The following is an 18,840-nucleotide window of genomic DNA, read 5'->3' on the forward strand; positions in this document are numbered from 1 at the left end:
ATCTGAAATCAGTCCAAATCAAATTCCCAGAAGATAAAAAAATTCTTTATTTCAATGCTCAGCTCCAGTATTCATATACCCTGGCCTGAAGTGGGGAGAGGAAGAGGTGTAGTTAGTATGTCTTGTCCCCAAGAAGGGGTATATAGCTAAGTCACCCCTCACTCCCAGCACAGACCCTCAGAAGCCCCAGATCCTGAGCTCCAGATATCAGGACATAAGGGTAGGCTCACCAATCTCCAAAAAAGCTCAAAGAGCTTGCTCCTAGGAAGGCAAGCCTTCTGCTCTATTGTTTCCTGCACACTCTTAGGACACAAAGCCCTTCTCTCTGGCCAGGCATCTGTTGGTGAACCCCAGGAGAATGTATCCATCTCTTCCTCTGCAGCGGCTATACTAGGTCTCTGAAACCCCATTTTGGAGCACCCCTGAGATCAGTTTCTGGAGGTACTGCTGACGCAGAGGGGGCAACTGGGGATACAGCTCAAAACCCTCTGGAAGGGCAGAATTAGGAAGTTTATAGTGGAGAAGGTGCTGCCGAAGACCCTGCAAAGAAGGAAGAAACTTTATGAAGTGGGTAGTGAGATCCTGTTGAGATCTCTGTTCCCCAAGACCCTCCATTCTCCCACCCTCCAAGATGTGCCCCGCCCTACCTCATCTGCCAGCAGCCAAGTTTTCTGCAACATGCTCCTGCGGGCAGCCTTTACCTCATCCTAGAGGCAGAAGAGGGAGAGGTGGCACCAGGCCACAGGCCTATCACTCACCTGGCCTGGACCTCACCTCCTCCCCAGCTGGCTCAGTTCAACTGCAGGTTCCTTCCCTCCCTCTGGAGATGGGGACGTAACTTACCAAGCTCTTTGGGTCCTGGCAGAAGATGAAGCTGTTGACATGAGCCACGGCCACAGCATAGAGCACAGGGCACCAGTGTGATTGGAGCGCACCAGTAACCAGAGCCCGGAAGTAGAGCTGAAGGAGGGCCAGGTTGTCTTCAGGAGGCGCTGTGTAGCTCTCCAGGGACACAGGCAACTGTGACAGGGGAAATGAGACAAGCTGAGGGTCAGGGTGGAATGTGTATCACTGGACAACAGGGTGGATGGTTGATGGTCACATGAAACAAACCACGAGGGCAGAGATCCGGTCCTAAACAGACATCCATCACAAGGATCAAGGTTAAAGACTAAAGAGCTCAAAAGCAGCGGAAACTGGGAAACTGAGAAGCAGCTATGAATTTCTACTGCTACTACTACTTGCTTAATCTACTTAAAACTTTCAAAATGTCATGTTCAGCTGCTCAATTCTATTAGCAAACCTTTCAAAAGTTAATGTTCTTTGGAATAGTAATTGTTTCTAAAAAAATTATTCTTAATTCTACGCAGAAATGATTATGAGTTTATGTCCAATGGTGTTTATCACAGTGTTACTTAAAATAGCAAAAAATCAGAAACAACTTTCATGCCCACTAAGGGGTTCTGATAAAATAAACTGGGACACACTTGCACGATGGATTGTGATATAATAATAAAAACATTGATTTCTTAGATTATTTAATGATGTGAGAAATGCTTACTACCTAACATTCAATGAAGAAAACATTATGCAATGATCCCAATTTTATAAAAATATATATGCACAGGGACTTCCCTGGTGATCCAGTGGTTAAGACTTGCACTCCCAATGCAGTGGGCACGGGTTTGATCTCTGGTCAGGGAACTAAGATCCCACATGCTGCGAGGTGCAGCCAAAAAAAAAAGACTGAAAAAAGGTAAATCAAAATAATTACTACTGGGCAGTGGGATTATGGATAACTGTAAAGTTCTTTTTTTCCCTTAATCTATTCTTTTTCTGGCCACACCACGTGGCATGTGGGATCTTAGTTCCCTGACCAGGGATTGAACCTGGGCCCTTGGCAGTGAGAGCATGGAGTCCTAACCTCTGGAACCCCAGGGAATTCCCTGTAATGTTCTTTTTAATTCTTAAAACTATTTTATATTTTCTTTTTATTTTTTTATACAAAATATACATTTATATCTTACATACATATATTAAAATGTTTGTATTTCAAGCTTACCAAAATAAGTTATAATGAAAATAAAAAAACAAATCTTAAAAAAATTAGTAACTCTTTACAGCTTACAAGTTTAACTCCTTAACCTGTTATCTGAGGCCCTCTAAGACTTTATTAGCTTTGTTTCCAACAAGTTCCCAAGCTGGTATCTGTCATAGACTCCTTCCTCTTCCCATCTTGTCAATTCCTTCCTGCCTCTGAGCTTTTGCTTATGCTGTTCCACTAGGCACATTCTATCTTTCTCCTTAACAGTCCAAATTCTACCCAATTTTCCATGCCCAGATCAATCCCCACTTCTTCCACAAAGGCTTCTCCTTGTGGGAAGCCCACTTTGATCTTTCCCTTCTCTGAATCCTGACTTAACACCTAGAATCTGAATACCTGAGAACTATGTTGGTTTTAGTATATCTCTTACCTAGACTGTAGCACCTCATGAGCAAGCAGCCGTGCCTTTTTAATAATAAGTACCTACTGTACCTACTGTATGCCAGACACCACAGTAAACCCTTTTCATGTATTCTCTTAATCTCCTCAAAGCCTCCAAGAGGTAAGATAAGGAACCTGAGGTCTACCAAGGCTCCCTGCGGCTCAGGACTGCCTCCAAGGCCCAGGACAGGATGTCCATGGTGGGCCCTGCTGGGCTGAGAAAGTACCTGGGTCAGAGGCAGGCCCAGAGCTCGCAAGGCTCCCACGTGCTCCCCAAAGAGGGCAAGGCGCAAGGTGACGCTGAACCGACGCTGCAGGGGGAGGAGAACCAGGGCCCCAAAGAGGTGGTCCCCAAAAGACACAGCCTCAAAATGCTCCAGGAAGTTGGCATAGAGATCCGGGAAAGACGTCAGGCCAGGAAGTGGGCAATCCAGGTTGAGGTTTGGTAGGACTTCAGGCTGGCAGAGCCGGGCCAGGAGGGCTGCCACCAGACGTTGTATTGGGGTCTCCCGGAACAATTCACTGTCCACCAAGAACACACACATGAGCCGTGCCAGGCGGGCAGCAGGAGGCACAGCCCGGAGGGCCTGGGGGCGCCAGCTCTCCAGGACTAGCACCCACTGCAGGGCCCGCACGGCTGTGCCCACAATGTCAGCAGGAGGAAGCCCCGAGGGGCTGTCTGAGGCCCGGTGGTAGAGTTGAATCAATGGCAGGAAAGGCCAGTCAGTGGGCAGCAGAGGCTCCTTAGCCACAGGGAGCAGCAGGGCTGGGACTCGCTGGAGCTCCCCTCGGTGCAAGGCTTGAGAGGCTAGCAGGCTGGCTCGGGCCAGTGAGCAGTGGGTCAGGTAGCAGCTGCGGATGCTGGGGAGGTCCTGGCAGGCCTGAGCTAGTAGAGTCCCTCGCCCACACCCAAGGTCCCCGCCGCTCCCTAAGGACAGCCGGTCAGAGAAGTCGGCTGCCTCCGGACCCCCTGATGCTCTTTCCCTGTAACAGAACCCAAAAGCCAAAAATGAGGGCTAGAACCCACAAGGCCATGCCAGCTCTCCAGGGTTTCCCAGAGGCTCCTAGGTCCAATCCCGCTCCTCCCTGTTCCCCTAATAACCTTCCATGTAGTGTGTATAGCAGTTAAGAGGATGCGCACTAGAGCCAGTTACCTAGGTGCAAGTTTACAGAACTTCTCTGTGCCTCAGTTTCCTCAGAGTAAAGTGGGGATAATAATGATAATAATACACACTCTCATGGTACAGGTAAAACAATTAAAATAGAGAAAAACGGTTAAGGGAGTACCGGACAAGGAGTAAGCACTGGGTAACACTTAGCTATTATAAGCGTACAGCTAGTTTAGAACCATTTTTCAGCCATACAGTCACAGAAGTCTCATAATACTACTCTAGCATATTATCCTCATCCTCACTTTACTAATGAGGAAATGGAAACTCAGACAGGTTAAGCGTAATCCATGGAAGAAAGAGAAAGAAACCCAGGTCTCCTGGCCCCAAATTCAGGGCTGCTCTGTCAACCACCACAGCAGCCTCTCAAAGCGCTCAGTTGATGCCACCAACCCTGGACTTACGGGAGGAACTCCAGCCGGAACACACAGCTCAGCAGTAGCTCATGGGCGAGGTGCTCGCTTCCGGGCAGCAGCCGGCTCAGCAGGGCCAAGGCCATGCCGTGATAGAGGGCAGCACTGGTGGCTGACACTGGCTGGAGTGTTGCCTGTGGACAGAAAAGGGGGGAAGGGGGAGGAGTAGGCAGAGGCGGTGAGGGGGGACAAAGCAAAGAGAAGTGAGGAAGAGAATATATGTTGATGGGCACAGGGCCTGGGCATGTCTGCAGGCAAGTAGAACTGCACGGCTTGCCAAAAGCAGCACAAGCTCCAGAGAAGCAGGATGGGGATAATGAGGGGGCGGGGACAGAGGGATGGGGGTTGGGGGCACCCACCGCTCTCTGGGCCAGGGTGAGTGCCAGGTGCTGCAGGTGGTACTCATGGCGCAGGGCCCACGCGGAGAAGGGTGTGAGGTGTGGAGCAGCCACAGGAGCCACACACTGGAGGAAGTAGTTCTGCAGTCCTGGGGCAGCCAATACGGCAGCCAGCTGAAGAAAGCAAGCTTCAGATTCACAAGGTGACTTTGATGCCCTCTAGGGCTCCCCAGCTGCCCCTTCCCCAGCTAAACTCAGAGAAATGGGTGCTGGCAGAAGATGCCTCTCTTCCCCAAGGGGCGCCCTTCCCCTTTCTGACTCCTGCCATCTTGGTCCCCTGCCCCCCTAACCAGGCGCCCAGCGCTCACCTGGCCACACAGCCCCTTGTGAATCCAGCCCAGGGTGTTGAAAAGAGAGAGGAGGGCCGTGAGGAACGGGAAGGGGGAGGCTGAGCCAGCCAGACTAAGAGGAGGGTGGCCTCCTGCACAGCCCAGTGACACGAGGCTGGGGAGAGCTTCAGGGGCCGGAGCACAGGACTGTGGGTTGCAGAGAGGGGAGCAGCACCTGGAAGCAGAATGGAGACACTGAGGGGGGCTCTGGCCTGATATGTGCCGGGCTGGAAACAGCTGCTTGGTCTGCAACCAAGGCTAGCGGAAACGTGGCCGTGCAGACAGTGCCCACGTTCCCTGGAGCCCCCAGTCGCTGCCTGCTAGGGATTCAGGTTTCCCTCAGGCTGGGGGGTTCCACCTGGGATGGACCAGGGAGCCAGGCATAGGAGCCCCACAAGGAGCGAAACTGCCGCCTCCCTGCCCCACCCCCGGCTTCACAACCGCACACAGTACACACCCCAGCGAATCCCACAGTCTGCCCAGAGCGGGCTGGCTCAGCAGGGGCAGCAGCAGCTCCTCCGACAGGCGCTCCATGTCCTGAAGCCAATCCCCTGGGCACAGGCCTGGCTGGAAGACCAAGACACTCACTGAGCTGATGGCCCAGGAGCCCCATTCTCCTGGACCCCGTGTACCCAGGCCAAGCCCATGATTCCGAGTGGCCAAGAGTCAGTGTTTAGAAGCTTCTGCCTTCTGCCCCTTCTAGAGGCAGAGGAGACCCTGAGGTTGCCCTGGCACCCACTGTCTAGGGTCTTGAGAGAGCATAAAGGCTCCAGGGAGGCCAAGCTGCTGTTTGGGGTTCTACGGTCCCTACCAACACGACTCCTTGGAAGCTCCACTGGACATGGAGGTGGAAAGAAGAAGAAAGGTAGGAGGGAAAAGGTGGAAATGGGGAGGCAGGGACGGAGAGGTGGAGACAGAGGGAGAACGAGGGTGGAATGCTAAGATGAAGGCAGGGCACCCAGGGCAGCGTGGAAGGCAGGCAGGCAACACTCACCTGCTGGCTCCAGGCCTGGTAGTAAGCGTCCAGGAAGAGCAGGCAGGCAGTGGGCACTGGGCCAAGGGCACTCCACGTCTCAGGTGTGGGCAGCAACTTCAAGGTCTGTCTTAGACAAGGCTCCACGAGAGGCTGGAGCCCAGACACCTGCGTCCAAGTGATTGAGGAAGGAGTGGACGACACACTGGCCTCAGCAGAGTCACTACAGGAGAGCCACAAGGGGCCACCGTGAGGATCTGGCTGCCTGGACTCCCCTCGAAGCTCTGGCCGCCCTCTCCCTGTGGAGGAGCACTCCCACCGGTCCCAGAGCTCCCGACAGGATGTCACCGCCAGCGGCTCAGGGCTACAGCCTACCTTCTGGGCTCAGGGGTGGTGCTACCGGCGGCTAGGGTCAGCTGGGTGAGGACGGTGAGCAGTGAGGCTGCCCTCTGCAGAGCCAGGGGCTGTGGGGAGGGGCTGCTGAGCTCCTTCGGCACAGCCTGCAGGGCTCGAATCAGCACAGGGTACAGCTCCCTGGTGAGTGGGGAGAAGGACCGCCCTTCAGTGTGAGAAGGGAGATGGAAACAGAAGACACAAAGCAAGGCCCGGCCCCGGGCATCTGCAGTCTGGCTGAGGAGGAGCAGGAGGGAGGCCAGGGCTGTGGACTCTGGGAAGGTTTCAAGAAGGAAGGCTGGGGGCTGAAGGGAAGGAGGTAGCCCCTCAAGGCTTCCACCACAAGAGGGAATTTAAATCTGATTTCACCAAGATACCAAGCTGGGGTGCACAGAATGTGGTTAACCCAGCTTTGTTCCACTCTCCCCCGGCTAGTCCTGACTCCCAAATTTTCTTCCTTTTTCCCAGAATCACCTCTTTCTCATACCCAGCCTCCCTCCGAGCTTGAACCTTGATCAAGGCCAGAGTGCAGAGCTGGAGGGGTCTGTGAGGGAGCCTACCCTTGTCTCTCCTCACCTGTAAAGGTCACCTCCCTGGCCGTAGGAGGCTGCCACGGCCCACAGACGGAAGGCCTCAGTGCTCAGTGTCTCGGCTTCCTCTGGGGGCAAGGCCAGATCCTGGGGAGCCTCAGCTATGAAGCGGCACAGGCGACTCCGGAGATCAAAGCCACTCAGCTGGGGTTGGGCAGAGAGTCTGGGGATCAGGATCAGCTGGGAGCCTGAAGTTCCAGGCCTCAGGTTCTCTCACTACAGAGACTGGCTCAACTCATCCCTGTTGCGGCCCCTCTGGTGCCAGAGGGTCATGGTTCTGGGCTAGGGTGAAACTATCCCATCCATCCCTCCCTTCTTCTCTCCTTCCATCCTTCTTTTTAGCAAGCACTTGCTGGGCACCTTGGCTATGCCTATTTGTATGTGGCCCTTCTGGCCTGGGTCCAGGGAACAGGGAACCTTCCCTTCCCATAATGAGAGCAGAGCAGGCCTACAGGATACGCTTGGCTCCAGGTGACTAGGTTCCTGCCTGGGGGTTTCTGTTCTATTTCTAGGCAACTGGAACAGATACGAAGAGAAAGATGGCATGACTGGGCCACCCAGAGTGCAGGGGCTATGCTTAGCCCCCAGCCCAGCCCTGTCTCAAGCCGCCATCCCTTGCCCTGTGTTCTGCTTACCAGCCGGGCAGCAATATTCCTACCAGCCGAGGCCAGGACACGAAGAAGTTTCATGGCAGGAGCACAGGGCACTCTGTGTAGACTGAGGGTAGGCTTCACCCCCATAGGGGACCAGCTGGTGGGCAGGAACTCTTGAATCACAGTCTCTATCAGCCGAGGGCACTCCAGGACCTGTGCAGGCCAGGATGAAAAGGGAGGTAAGGAGGCTGAGGGTCAAGACCAGGCCTGGCTAGGCTCTTTGCCCAGTCCCTGCCTCCTTCTCTTTCTCACCCTTGTGGCTGACTCCAGGGAATGCCGGGCCAGGCGGATGAGCACAGCCAGGATGTCAAGGACCGCAGAAGGTCCTGGGCAGGTCACCTCCAGCAAGTAGCGTAGCCGAGGCAGCAGGTTGGTAGCCAGGAGCCCCTGAGGATCAGAGACACAAACCCACTACCAAATGCAACTGGACCCTAGGCCTTGATGACCCCTCCTGCCCAACATGTGCCAGCCCCGGAGGTCATGGGACAAGTGCAGCTGCCCCAGCACTTTTACCTTGATGACATCATGTCGGGCCAGGTCAGATGGAGGCCGGTTTCCTTCCTCCGGGCTCTTCCTTTTTGCCTTTTCTGCTGGGGGCTCTTCATCCTCATCCTCGTCCTCCTTGTCCTCCTGGCTGGGCATCAGAGGGAACACCAAAGCTCCATGGTACCAAGAGAAGGTGCTATCGAGGAGCTCCTGCCAGAGGAAAGAGTGTGAAGGTGGGAAGAGGAAGAAGGCATCAGGCCAGAAAGCGGGTCCAGAAGTAGAGGGCAAAAGCCACGCACAAAGGACAGAGAGGCAAGGCTCCTAGGCTTTGGGGCCTTTAGAAGGTAGTGACACAGCCACCCCATTCTGTGCTCTGCCTGGCAAAGCATCATCAACGAGGGCAGCCCCAGCAGGAGGCGTAGGGACCCTAATGCCTTGAAGCCTCATTCCTATGCCTGTTGTACCTCATCTCCAGGAGCCACCAGCAGAGCCCGAAGAGCCCGGATAGCAGCTGCGATGACCCCATCCACTCTGTCATCCAGAGAGAAGCGCAGCAGGAAGAGGAAACCAGCATCCAAAAGGAGGCGCAAGACACTGCCCACTAGCCGGTCCCCAAACTCGCCAGCCTGGGCCTTGAGGGCAGGAGGATAAAACATTGCTGAATACGCTGAAGTTACAGTCTCTGTCCTAAACCCTTTACTTGTCCAGCTAGGACCCTGGGTTTATCCTGTTCTCAGTGTGACCCACCCACAGCTGGTGTATGGGCCAGTGAGTCAGAGTGAAACACGCAGGAGGTGGGAAACTCTAAGGGGAGGGGGGCGGGCAGGATGAGGCCAACAGTCCACTCACCCTGCCGATGACCTGGGCCAACACATGCAGCGCTAGTGCTCTCTGCTGGGACACCTGGCTGCGTGTCAGGTGGAACAGCTCCTGAAGGGAGTACCCTGCTCTCTGGAACAGGGACAAGAAGTCAGAAGGAGCCAAGACACAGGACAGCACCCACCAACAAATACATGGCAACCCCTATCTGCCATGCACTGAGTCAGGTGCCAAGGTGAAGACAAAGAAAAGTAAGTGATGTCTCTTGCCTCTGCTCTCCGTGGACCCTCAAACTGGTAAAGAAAATAAGACTGGCGTACAAGTAACCATAGCATAAGGCAGTTTGGGAGGAATGTAGTAATCGGTGTTTAATTTGCAACCAGAGAACAGGAGACAGAGAGAAGGGGCACCTGGAAAAGTGCTGTGGTCTCAGTGGGTGGGTAGAGCTCTGATGGCCTGGCATGGAGCAGAGGGGAAAGGCGTTCCCTGGAGTGGGCTTCAGGAACTGAGCCCTGGAGGTCCTTGAGCACAGCGGGTACGTGGGGAGGAGGCAACAGAACGTGCAGCAGAAGTGAGGGACGCAGAGCTGTGGGGTCAGCAGGGACAGATGGTGGAAGGCTGTTCTGTCGTGCTGAGGAGCCAAGACCTTATTCTGGGAGAATTCCCTGAGCGAGGAAACTTTCTGAGGCAAGGGACAGCCTGAGCTGGGCCAGGGGAAATCACTACGGCAGACCCGTTGGGGAGCAAGCGAACGGCAAGACGGAATGAGTGGAACATGGTGACTGAACAGACCAGAGGGATCAAGGCTCTGATCGAGGAAGCACTGTAGGGAGGTGACAAACAGAATTGGCAAGTTCTGGCGACTGACTGGAATGTGAGGGAACAAGGAGAAAGATTTCAAGCCTAAGAACTGAAAGGACAGGGACTTCCCTGGTGGTCCAATGGTTAAGACTCTGCGCTCCCAATGCAGGGGGCCCGGGTTCGATCCCTGGTCAGGGAACTAGATCCCCCATGTGGCAATGAAGATCCCACATGCCACAAGGAAGACCGGTGTAGCCAAACAAATAAACTAATAAATAAATATTTTTTAAAAAACCTGAAAAGACAGTAAGGCCGTGAACTGGAATAGGGTGCACAGAAGGGCCAAGGCAGCTGAGCAGCAGTCCTTCTCCACATGGTTGTTAAAAGCACTTGCTGAGAGCTGCCCAGTACTCCCTGGACCCCACGCCTCACCTCCGCCTCCTCTCCATGGTGGTGTAGGCCCAGATGGGTGGGAAGGTCCACGCTGGGGGCCAGCAGCTCTCCCTGAAGACTGAATCGGGCCTGCATCCTCTAATGGGTACAGAAAGAGAACTATGGGCTGGGGGCACCAGCAACTTCCCCACAGCCATTCCTCACCTGTAATCCCAGGCCTCTCAGGACGTAGGGCCTGACTACCTCTGACCAGAAGTGGGGCTCCTCTGGCCTTAGAGACCAGGCAGGAAGAGGGGGGTGAGCACTAGGAGAGATGTTTCTCCAGCTTGGGGGAAGAGAAAAGCCTAAGTTCTGGGTGCAAGACAGCAGCCCCACTCACTGCCACCCCACCTTGCCCTTGTAGGCCAGCTGGCTCTCCTCACCTCCTGAGTCTGCTGCCGTCGGAGTGGAGGCAGGTCTCGGGTCCAGTGGAGCTTCTCCAGCTCAACGGTGTCCATGTGCAGCCATTCTTTCTGGGGAGTCACGGGCAGTGCCAGAGCTGGGGAGATGGAAGCAGAGTAGTATTCCCTAAGGGGCTCAGCTCACTGATCCACTGGGGTCCCAGCCATCATCCAGCAGCTGCCACATCCACCTCTGCCCACGGGTCTGGCAGCCTCTGCCTAGAGCTCTGACTAACGGCACAGCCCAGGGGCTGGAATGCCTGATATGGCAGAACACATCCCGTCCTGGGCTCTAGCCCCTTTCTGACCCCAAAGATTTGTTGGGAGAGGAAAGAGGAAGCGGAGGAGATAAGGAAGAGAAGAGAGAGGAAGCAGAGGAGGAAGGCAGGACCACATACAGCAGGGAAACCACAGTTCTCCACTCTCTAGTACCGACCTTCTAAAGGAGCAGGGGAGTGGAGACAATGAGGAGGGGGCAGCTATACTTCAGCAGAGCAAGATACAGAAACACACACCTGCAATATCCTCCTCCTTCCTCACCCCCACCACCCCCATCCAACCTGCTCAACTGGCCTAGAGTTCATCCAGGGGCAGGAGGTTCCTGGCTCTCCTAATTCAATTCTTCTTTTGTTAATCACTAATAAAATCATCCAGTTCCTGGAAGATGAGTGCTCCCACTGGCCTCTCTGCTTCAGGTCTGGCATGTTCACAAGACCTGCGTCAGACCCTTCCTCTCCCACCACCCTGCCATTATCCTCCCAACACTGAGAGCAGAGGCAGAAAGAACTGTGGGATGGATGGAGCCAGAGCTGGGGCAGCTACTGCAAAGGCAGGGGGCAGATGGTCTGGAGGGGGAGGGGGCCATTCAGCCATCACATTGTGCTGTTTCTTACCAGGGAAGGGAGAGAAGGAGCAGTAACAGGACAGGAAAACAGGAAGCACATGCAGAAAGAATATATGCATCAGCAAATGAAGATTGACTTCAAGCCAATAATGAAGATTAACGTTAGATGTTCAAGGACAGAGAAGATTCTCTCTCTTCCCATCTGCCAGGCCTAGGAGAAGGAATACTTCCCTCTACTTTTATTCCCCAGAAGTCCCCTCCTCCTCCAAACCTGGGGCTCCTGGCTCCAGCTTATCTTCCTGCCTGGGCTCACTGGCAGAAGTTGGCATGATGGGCTCCTCTCCAGTGACCTCAGCAGAGCGACCTCCTGGCCTCTGCTCCCCCGTGGCCTTCTCTTCTGCCTGCTCACAGGTGCGGCTGTGAGATCTCAAGAAGGCAACCAAGCTGGGATCTAGAAGAGAGCATAGAGGGGAGAATGGGTGGGGGCAGATCCTCCCCAGCCTCCATACACCTGAAGTCTGCTTAATACTGCCTGTCTGTGGGCGCCAAGGCCAAGACAAGCCACTTCCCAGCCCTGGCCTAAGCCCTGGGGCTCTCTTGTAGCCTCGATGACCCATATCTGTCACTGGGACCTGCCTGCCCGCCTATCCCTCCACCCTTCACAGTCCCCTGGTCCAGGCCAGTCTGCCCATCCCTGTGCTTGGCTTCAGGTCAGAGGCCCAAAGTAAGTGACTGTGGAATAAATGAATCAATGTTGACGAGGGCCAAAAAGAAGGCATTTAGGGGAATAGTTTCTCACTTTCAACTATTTTATTTATTTATTTATGCACAAATATTCACTAAAAACCTAATATATGGGGACTTCCCTGGTGGTGCAGTGGTTAAAACTCTACCTGCCAATGCAGGGGACACAGTTTCAAGCCCTGGTCTGGGAAGATCCCACATGCTGCGGAGCAACTAAGCCCGTGTGCCACAACTACTGAGCCTGCGCTCTAGAGCCCACAAGCCACAACTACTGAGCCCGTGTGCCACAACTACTGAAACCTGCGTGCCTAGAGCCTATGCTCTGCAACAAGAGAAGCCGCTGCAATAAGAAGCCCGCGCACCACAACAAAGAGTGGTGCCCTGACTTGCTGCAACTAGAGAAAGCCCGTGTGCAACAATGAAGACCCAGAGCAGCAAAAAAAAAAAAGAAAACAAAACTAATATATGGTATGCTCTATATAAGTGCTAGATACATAGTTTGGAACAGATTGACTTGGCACTATTGTTTTGGTGAACAGAAACTAGGAGGGAGGTGTAGTATAGCACAGCATCACATAATAGAGTACCCTGTAGTTGTATTAGAGTACAGCCAAAATAGTGTATACTACACTACAGTAGTACAGTATACATGGTATAATGGTTAAGAACACAGCCCATAAGACCAGGTAGAACTGGGTTTATATCTCATTGGTGTTCATTAACAGGATGTGGTACCAGGCTGTGTGACCTGAGGGAGAATTTCTTAGTTTTGAGCCTCAGTTTTTTTTGTTTTTATCTTTTCATAAATAAATGAGGTTAGTACCTCCGACCTCACAGGAACAGTTTGAGGACAAAATGAAATGTGTTAAAGTACTCTGCCTGGCACTCACAGTGAGCCTTCCTCAATAAATGACAGTCCCTTCCTAGCCCGGTCTTGGCAGGAAAGGCTGGTACCCGTACCAAGCTGAGCCAGTAACCGCTGCTGTTCCTGCAGGATCTCCTCCGGAGCCATGGCTTGCAGTCTCGCTACGTTCTCTTCATGGATGGTCTGGGCTTCCTGCTCAGCCTCCTGGCTTTTGAGCCCCTTCCCTGTAACCAGATGGGGTCCCTGGAAGCTGTAGCTGTTCCATGGAAGCTGGCTGCCCTGCTCCCTAGGTGTGAGTGCCTCACAGGTTGCAGCACCTGGAAGAAGGATACGATCAGTTTCATTGCCTCACCCCAACTGGGCCTTCTGTCCCTCTTCTCTAATCCCATTAGCTCTGGAGACAGATGGAAGCCCCAGAGTTTTCCCAGGCAAAGAGTGGAGACCCCCCTGGGTTTGGCACAAGACTCCAGGGCATCCTGGGGCTGGGTTGGGGTGATGACCTCTCTACTCATTTTTCCCCTTGGACTTAGAAGTTTCCCTCAGAAACATCCCACTTTCTGACTCTTCTCTTGGATGTCTAGGCAGCCGTCTGCCTCCAGGGGCCTGCCCCCAGCTCTTCTGCTAGTAATTTGCACCATTAAAAGAATCTTGGCCTACGTCTTTATTTTACAGTCTCTACCAGACACTTCTATCCCCTTCCTTTCTCCTACAGTCAAGTAATGCCCTGCCTTCTCCCTGCACCTAAGACCCAGATGTGGACCCAAGCTGCCCAAACTCAATAGTCTAAGTGGAGATATCGGATGGCTCCTCTTTAGATGGCCCAAATGCACTTCAGATTTGAGGCAGGGAAGATGTATATCCAAAGATGACTCTACAAATGTGTATTACAAAAAGGCTGAGCCCAAACCTCTTCAAACCCTGCTCACCCTCTGGTGGGTGCAAGGTAGATGCAACTTCTCCAACTGGTGGGACCTTGGCTTCAGATGCTCTCCTTGCTGCAATTTCCTGGGCAAAGATACTTCTCTTACCAGATGTTGCTGGCTTCCCCTATGGGGCAAAAAGAAAACCCAGGTGACTGATGCTCATTACCCCATTCTCTTCTCAACCTCTTTATACCAAGATCGCTGGAACAAAGAGAGATACAAGAGACTTGCTTAATCTCAAAGGGTCACAACCCTAGTCCTCAGAGAAAGCAGGGCTCTACAGAAGCATAGGTTTTGAAGTCTGACAGACTTGGGTTGGATTTCTGGCTCTTCTATCTATTAGATGTGTGGTGTTGCAAAAGTTACCAGTTTCCTTATCTGAAAAATAGAGATAATGATACCTATATTACATGGCTGTTATAAGGATCAAATGAAGTAATGCATATAAAGTGCTTAGTGTGGTGCTGTTTTAACAATGGAATTGCTTATCATTATTAAGATTATCTACCTGGGGAATATGTACTATGATGCTCACAAGACTGTCCTCCCCTAAACACCATGTGAGGTCACGGCTGCCTACCTGTCTCCCCTGTGAGCGATGGAATACAGGAGGGAAAGCAACGCCACAGGGCACAGGCAGATTCACAGCCACTGAACTTGTATCTCGTTCCTGCAGCAACAAAGTACAAAGCAGTGAAGATACAGAGATTTCCCCAGGCTGGACCCTATCCTACTAGCCTCAGTTCTATATGACTAGAACCTCACCCTAAGGAGTCATGAACCCATCTTGCTTCTTAAGTCATAGTGATTCTAAACCAGCCCCCAACCTGACTGCACGGGGATAAAGTCCCATCTTTCTGAATCACTCTCTGCTCAATAAGGCTCACCACCCACACGCAACATCCTTTCTGCCCTTGGATGCCTTGCCCCACTCAACCAGGGTGAGACGCACAATAATCTTAGTCAAGACAGCAGTGATGTGCTTATCATGCCTGTTCAGCCTCTCTTCAGGGTCCTCATGTTCAGGCAGGGGATGGCCGGGGCTGGGCCTGGCTCTCTTTGGGGGAGCAGGAACCAAAGCTGGGGGCAAATCTGGGAGATCTGAGAAAGAAAAAAACCCAGATGTGAGGTTACTCAAATCTTCCCAGGAAGAGACTGAGGGCTAGGGGAAAGCCAAAGAAAGAAAGGCAGCTGCTGTGCAGCGCTGGCTCAAGCTGTGTCACCTTGGGCAAGGTATTTAACCTCTTTGAGCCTCCGTTTCTTCATATGTAAAATGGGGCTGCAGCAACAGAGGTTACACAGTTCTGAAATAATGATGGGGAATCCAGCCACATCAGGAAGAGGGAGAGACCCTGAAGTTGTACCGCTCTCCTTTTCAACCTCATACCCACAGCCACTCACTGTCCAGCATCACCACATCCCGATGATCCTGCAGTGGAGGCCTGTCCGGGTTAGCATCACCACCACTCCTACTTCCTTTCTTCACCAGTTGTACTGCTGGGGCTGCACCAGCTGCAAGAAACTGACTCTGGAAGCGCAGCAGGTCCACCTCGGACTCCCCTGGCCTTGGTCTCGACAGCATCTTGACACTCCAGCTGCCTCCCTTGTGGGACTCTTTCCAGCACTGCTTCAGTGTAGGGAATTCACTCTCATTCACTCCTAGAAGCAGTAAAGATGTTGGGCCCTCTGCAACTGAACCCTGATTCTCTTTATTTATTTATTTTTTTTTTGAAGTACGCGGGCCTCTCACTGTTGTGGCGTCTCCCGTTGCGGAGCACAGGCTCCGGACGCACAGGCTCAGTGGCCATGGCTCACGGGCCCAGCCGCTCCGCGGCATGTGGGATCCTCCCGGACCGGGGCACGAACCCGTGTCCCCTGCATCGGCAGGCGGACTCTCAACCACTGCGCCACCAGGGAAGCCCTCTGATTCTCTTTTTTGTGCATCAGAAAAGGCTCCTTTTCCCTGGGTTCGGTGGACTCATTCCTCCCCATTCATACCTTATTGCCATTCCCTCCTTACTTAGCTCTCCCTGATGTCAATAGCCCAGCAACAATATTTACTGCCATCTTAGATTGTTTACAATCTGTGGATGATAAAAACTTTCAAGAACAACCATAGGGGACCTAAGGAAAATGTCATTAGGAGCCAGGCGGATAAATGTGTCATACCGGGGAGTGGTGATTCGGTATCATACTGGTGGGAACATGCCTGGCCGAAAAGTATTCAAATTATTAAAAACCTTGGGCTATAAAAGATCAATATATAAAAATCATTTGTATTTCTATACAGTATTACAGATCAGAAAACGAAATTAAGAAAACAATTCTATTTACAATAGCATCGAAAAGAATAAAATACTTAGGAATAAATTTCACCAAAGCAGTTCAAGACATATTCTGTCGGGCCCCACAACGGCCCCTAGGGCTCTACGGTCGCGGGCGCTCCTGGGCCACCCGCGTCAACAAAGAAAAATCACGGAGTCTTAGCCTATGCTGCCCGCGGATGGAGGGCCGTTCCCAGGATCTCCGCACCGACGAGGCCGCGGCCGCTCCTGGCCAGATCAAAGACACTGGGGCAGACTCCGACAAAGAACTGGATACCCTGTACCAGAGCCCTCCGCCGGGATCTCCTGTAGTCCGTCCCGCTAGCCCAGCCACCTACTTGGCCTTGTACCACCTGGACGCCGCCATCTTGCCCAGCTGGGGCCGGGCTTCCGCCGCCACCAGTTCTGAGCTTCCGCCCCGCAGCCCGGCCCCGCCTCTTCAGGTCCTGGCTCCGCCCACTCCTGGGAGGGGTTTGCCCTTTTGGTGTTCAGGAGTCGTGAGCCTGAAGGTATTATGCTTGCCGCGTCCCACCGCAGCGCGGAAGCTCTGGGCGGACACTCTGTACACATACAACACCCGTGACAGAGGCAAAGGGTTCCTCAGACGCCCTTCCGCACTCACCAGCCCGGATTACCACATCCTACACTCCCAAGCTCAGGGACAGCACTTAGAAACCTGCATAGACTCGACTATGTGATTATGGGCGAGCAAGAAGATAACCAGGAAAAAGGAAAGGTGAGCCCAAGGAAAGAAACACTGCAGGAATGGTGATAATGAGGAGAGGAGAAAACAGCCTCATTGCCTGCAAGGTGATTCACTTCTTGAGCATCCTGCCTTTGTTCGTGCCAATGTCTCTTTTTCCTTCCATCCCACCCCAGTCTTTTTCTTCCTTTAAGGCCTGGTTGGAATCAGCTCTAAACTTTTGCCAACTGGGCCTACTCACTGAACTTTCCTTGGAATCTTCCATCTGCACCACTTGTGTGCCATGTTGGGAACATACTGCCCACGATCAACTGTCTCCAGTTACCTTTTCATAAGTACGTACCCTGTTCCGTTGTATAGACTGTGAGTTCCTTGGGGGCATCAGACCTTCTTTTTTGCATCCGTAATGCTCAGCACCCAACATATTGCCATGAACATAGGACCTCAGCAAATCATTGCTTGATTGAAGGCTGTCTTAGGGCAGCCAGTGTTAGTCCAGGAGTTCTCATGCTTTAGCAGGCATCAGAAACACCTGGAGGGCTTGTTAAACCAGATTTCTGGGCCTCACCTGAGTTTCTGATAAAGTAGGTCTCCAATAGGACCCAAGAATTTGCATTTCTAACAACTTTCTAAGTATTCTACAGAATCCTTCTTTAGTTCGCTTGGTTTCAAGTGCAGCAGTAAATTTCAGCCACTAGGATTTAGCCAACCTTGGGGGTCCAAATTGTACTGACTGTTCAGAAGTTATGGTGAATGAGGGAGGGAAATTGGATCCAAAGATGCAGGAAGAATGAATGTAGAAAATCACTGTTTGCAACCACTAGTCAAACAATCGCTCCAGACAGTAATCATCAATAACTGATAAAGCTATTAGGTAAAAGGTTGATGAGAACTTAGTATGGATCAGGTGGTCAACTTTTTAACCTACTGATGAATCTTAACATCACTAAAAGTGGGGCCACTGGACATAATGTGCCCCCTGATATGATGCCACTGAAAGTACAAAACATGTTCTAGGAAGCCTTCATGCCAAAAAATTGAAGCTGAATCTAGTCAGGCATCTAGATCTAACTATCATCTCTAACTACATTAAGAGACTATCAATTAAACACGTCATCCTTGTTTGTATCCTGATTCAAACAAACTTATAAAATGACGTTTTTTGAGACTGTTTGGGAAAACTGAACACAAACTGAGTTTTATATGATATTAAGTATTTTTAAAAGATTTTATTGTGTATGGGGAGTTCCCTGGTGGTCTAGTGGTTAGAATTCGGTGCTTTTACTGTCACGGCCCAGGTTCAATCCCTGGTTGGGGAACTGAGATCCCGCAAGCCAAGTGGTACGGCCAAATAAATAAATAAAATGTGTTTTTTTTAAAAAATGGGGCTTCCCTGGTGGCACAGTGGTTAAGAATCCGCCTGCCAATGCAGGGGACATGGGTTCGAGCCCTGGTCTGGGAAGATCCCACATGCCGCGGAGCAACAAAGCCTGTGCGCCACAACTACTGAGCCTGCGCTCTGGAGCCCATGAGCCGCGACTACTGAAGCCCACGTGCCTAGAGCCCATGCTCCGCAACGAGAAGCCACCGCAATGAGAAGCCCATGCACCGCAACAAGGAAGAGTAGCCCCCTCTCGCCCCAACTAGAGAAAAGCCCAGGCGCAGCAACGAAGACCCAACGCAGCCAAAAAAAAAAAAATGTATTGGGTATGGATGTGGTTCTTTTTGAAAAATAAACTTTATTTTATTTTTAAAATTTATTTATTTTTGGCTGCATTGGGTCTTCGTTGCTGCGTGTGGGCTTTCTCTAGTTGCGGCAAGTGGGGCTACTCTTCATTGGGGTGCTCGGGCTTCTCACTGCGGTGGCTTCTCTTGTTGCAGAGCACAGGCTCTAGGCGTGCAGGTTTCAGTAGTCGTGGCTCATGGGCTCTAAAGTGCAGGCTCAGTAGTTGTGGTGCATGGGCTTACTTGCTCTGCAGCATGTGGGATCTTCCCGGACCAGGGCTTGAACCCATGTCCCCTGCATTGGCAGGAGGATTCTTAACCACTGCATCACCAGGGAAGTGCCAAATAAACTTTATCTTAGAATAGCTTT

General features: G+C 52.2%; 1 protein-coding gene across 4 annotated transcripts; it reads right to left on the reverse strand.

The window, feature by feature from the left end:
• Positions 1-23: 23 nt before the first annotated feature.
• RPAP1 (RNA polymerase II associated protein 1) lies at positions 24-16,503 on the reverse strand. 4 transcript variants are annotated; one of them, XM_033851504.2, is made up of 25 exons: positions 16,381-16,503; positions 15,120-15,377; positions 14,671-14,819; positions 14,299-14,388; positions 13,722-13,842; positions 12,891-13,112; positions 11,458-11,637; positions 10,325-10,440; positions 9,942-10,040; positions 8,739-8,840; positions 8,354-8,521; positions 7,917-8,099; positions 7,656-7,790; positions 7,386-7,556; positions 6,737-6,894; positions 6,143-6,301; positions 5,789-5,990; positions 5,252-5,361; positions 4,774-4,969; positions 4,427-4,579; positions 4,059-4,201; positions 2,713-3,469; positions 844-1,020; positions 648-707; positions 24-540 (listed from the first exon to the last, which is right to left on the reverse strand). In XM_033851504.2, the coding sequence occupies exons 2-25, from the start codon at positions 15,298-15,300 to the stop codon at positions 391-393; spliced, it is 4,182 nt and encodes a 1,393-aa protein (XP_033707395.1). In that variant the 5' UTR covers positions 15,301-15,377; positions 16,381-16,503; the 3' UTR covers positions 24-390. The 4 variants fall into 4 exon arrangements, with proteins under 4 accessions (XP_033707395.1, XP_033707397.1, XP_033707396.1 ...); XM_033851506.2 differs by having other exon boundaries at positions 16,251-16,425; XM_033851505.2 differs by lacking the exon at positions 8,354-8,521.
• Between the last annotated feature and the right edge of the window lie 2,337 nt (positions 16,504-18,840).

The sequence above is a fragment of the Tursiops truncatus genome, chromosome 2, assembly GCF_011762595.2.
Source record: "Tursiops truncatus isolate mTurTru1 chromosome 2, mTurTru1.mat.Y, whole genome shotgun sequence".
NCBI classification, from domain to species: Eukaryota; Metazoa; Chordata; class Mammalia; order Artiodactyla; family Delphinidae; genus Tursiops; species Tursiops truncatus.

Excerpts from the sequence above, each read along its gene's own strand:
- RPAP1 (XM_033851504.2), bottom strand. The coding sequence starts at position 15,300 with ATGCTGTCGAGACCAAGGCCAGGGGAGTCCGAGGTGGACCTGCTGCGC. Across the intron at positions 7,791-7,916 it reads CCCGACATGATGTCATCAAG|GGGCTCCTGGCTACCAACCT; the intron begins GTAAAAGTGCTG and ends TCTGATCCTCAG. Across the intron at positions 4,202-4,426 it reads TCACCCTGGCCCAGAGAGCG|GCAACACTCCAGCCAGTGTC; the intron begins GTGGGTGCCCCC and ends TTCTGTCCACAG.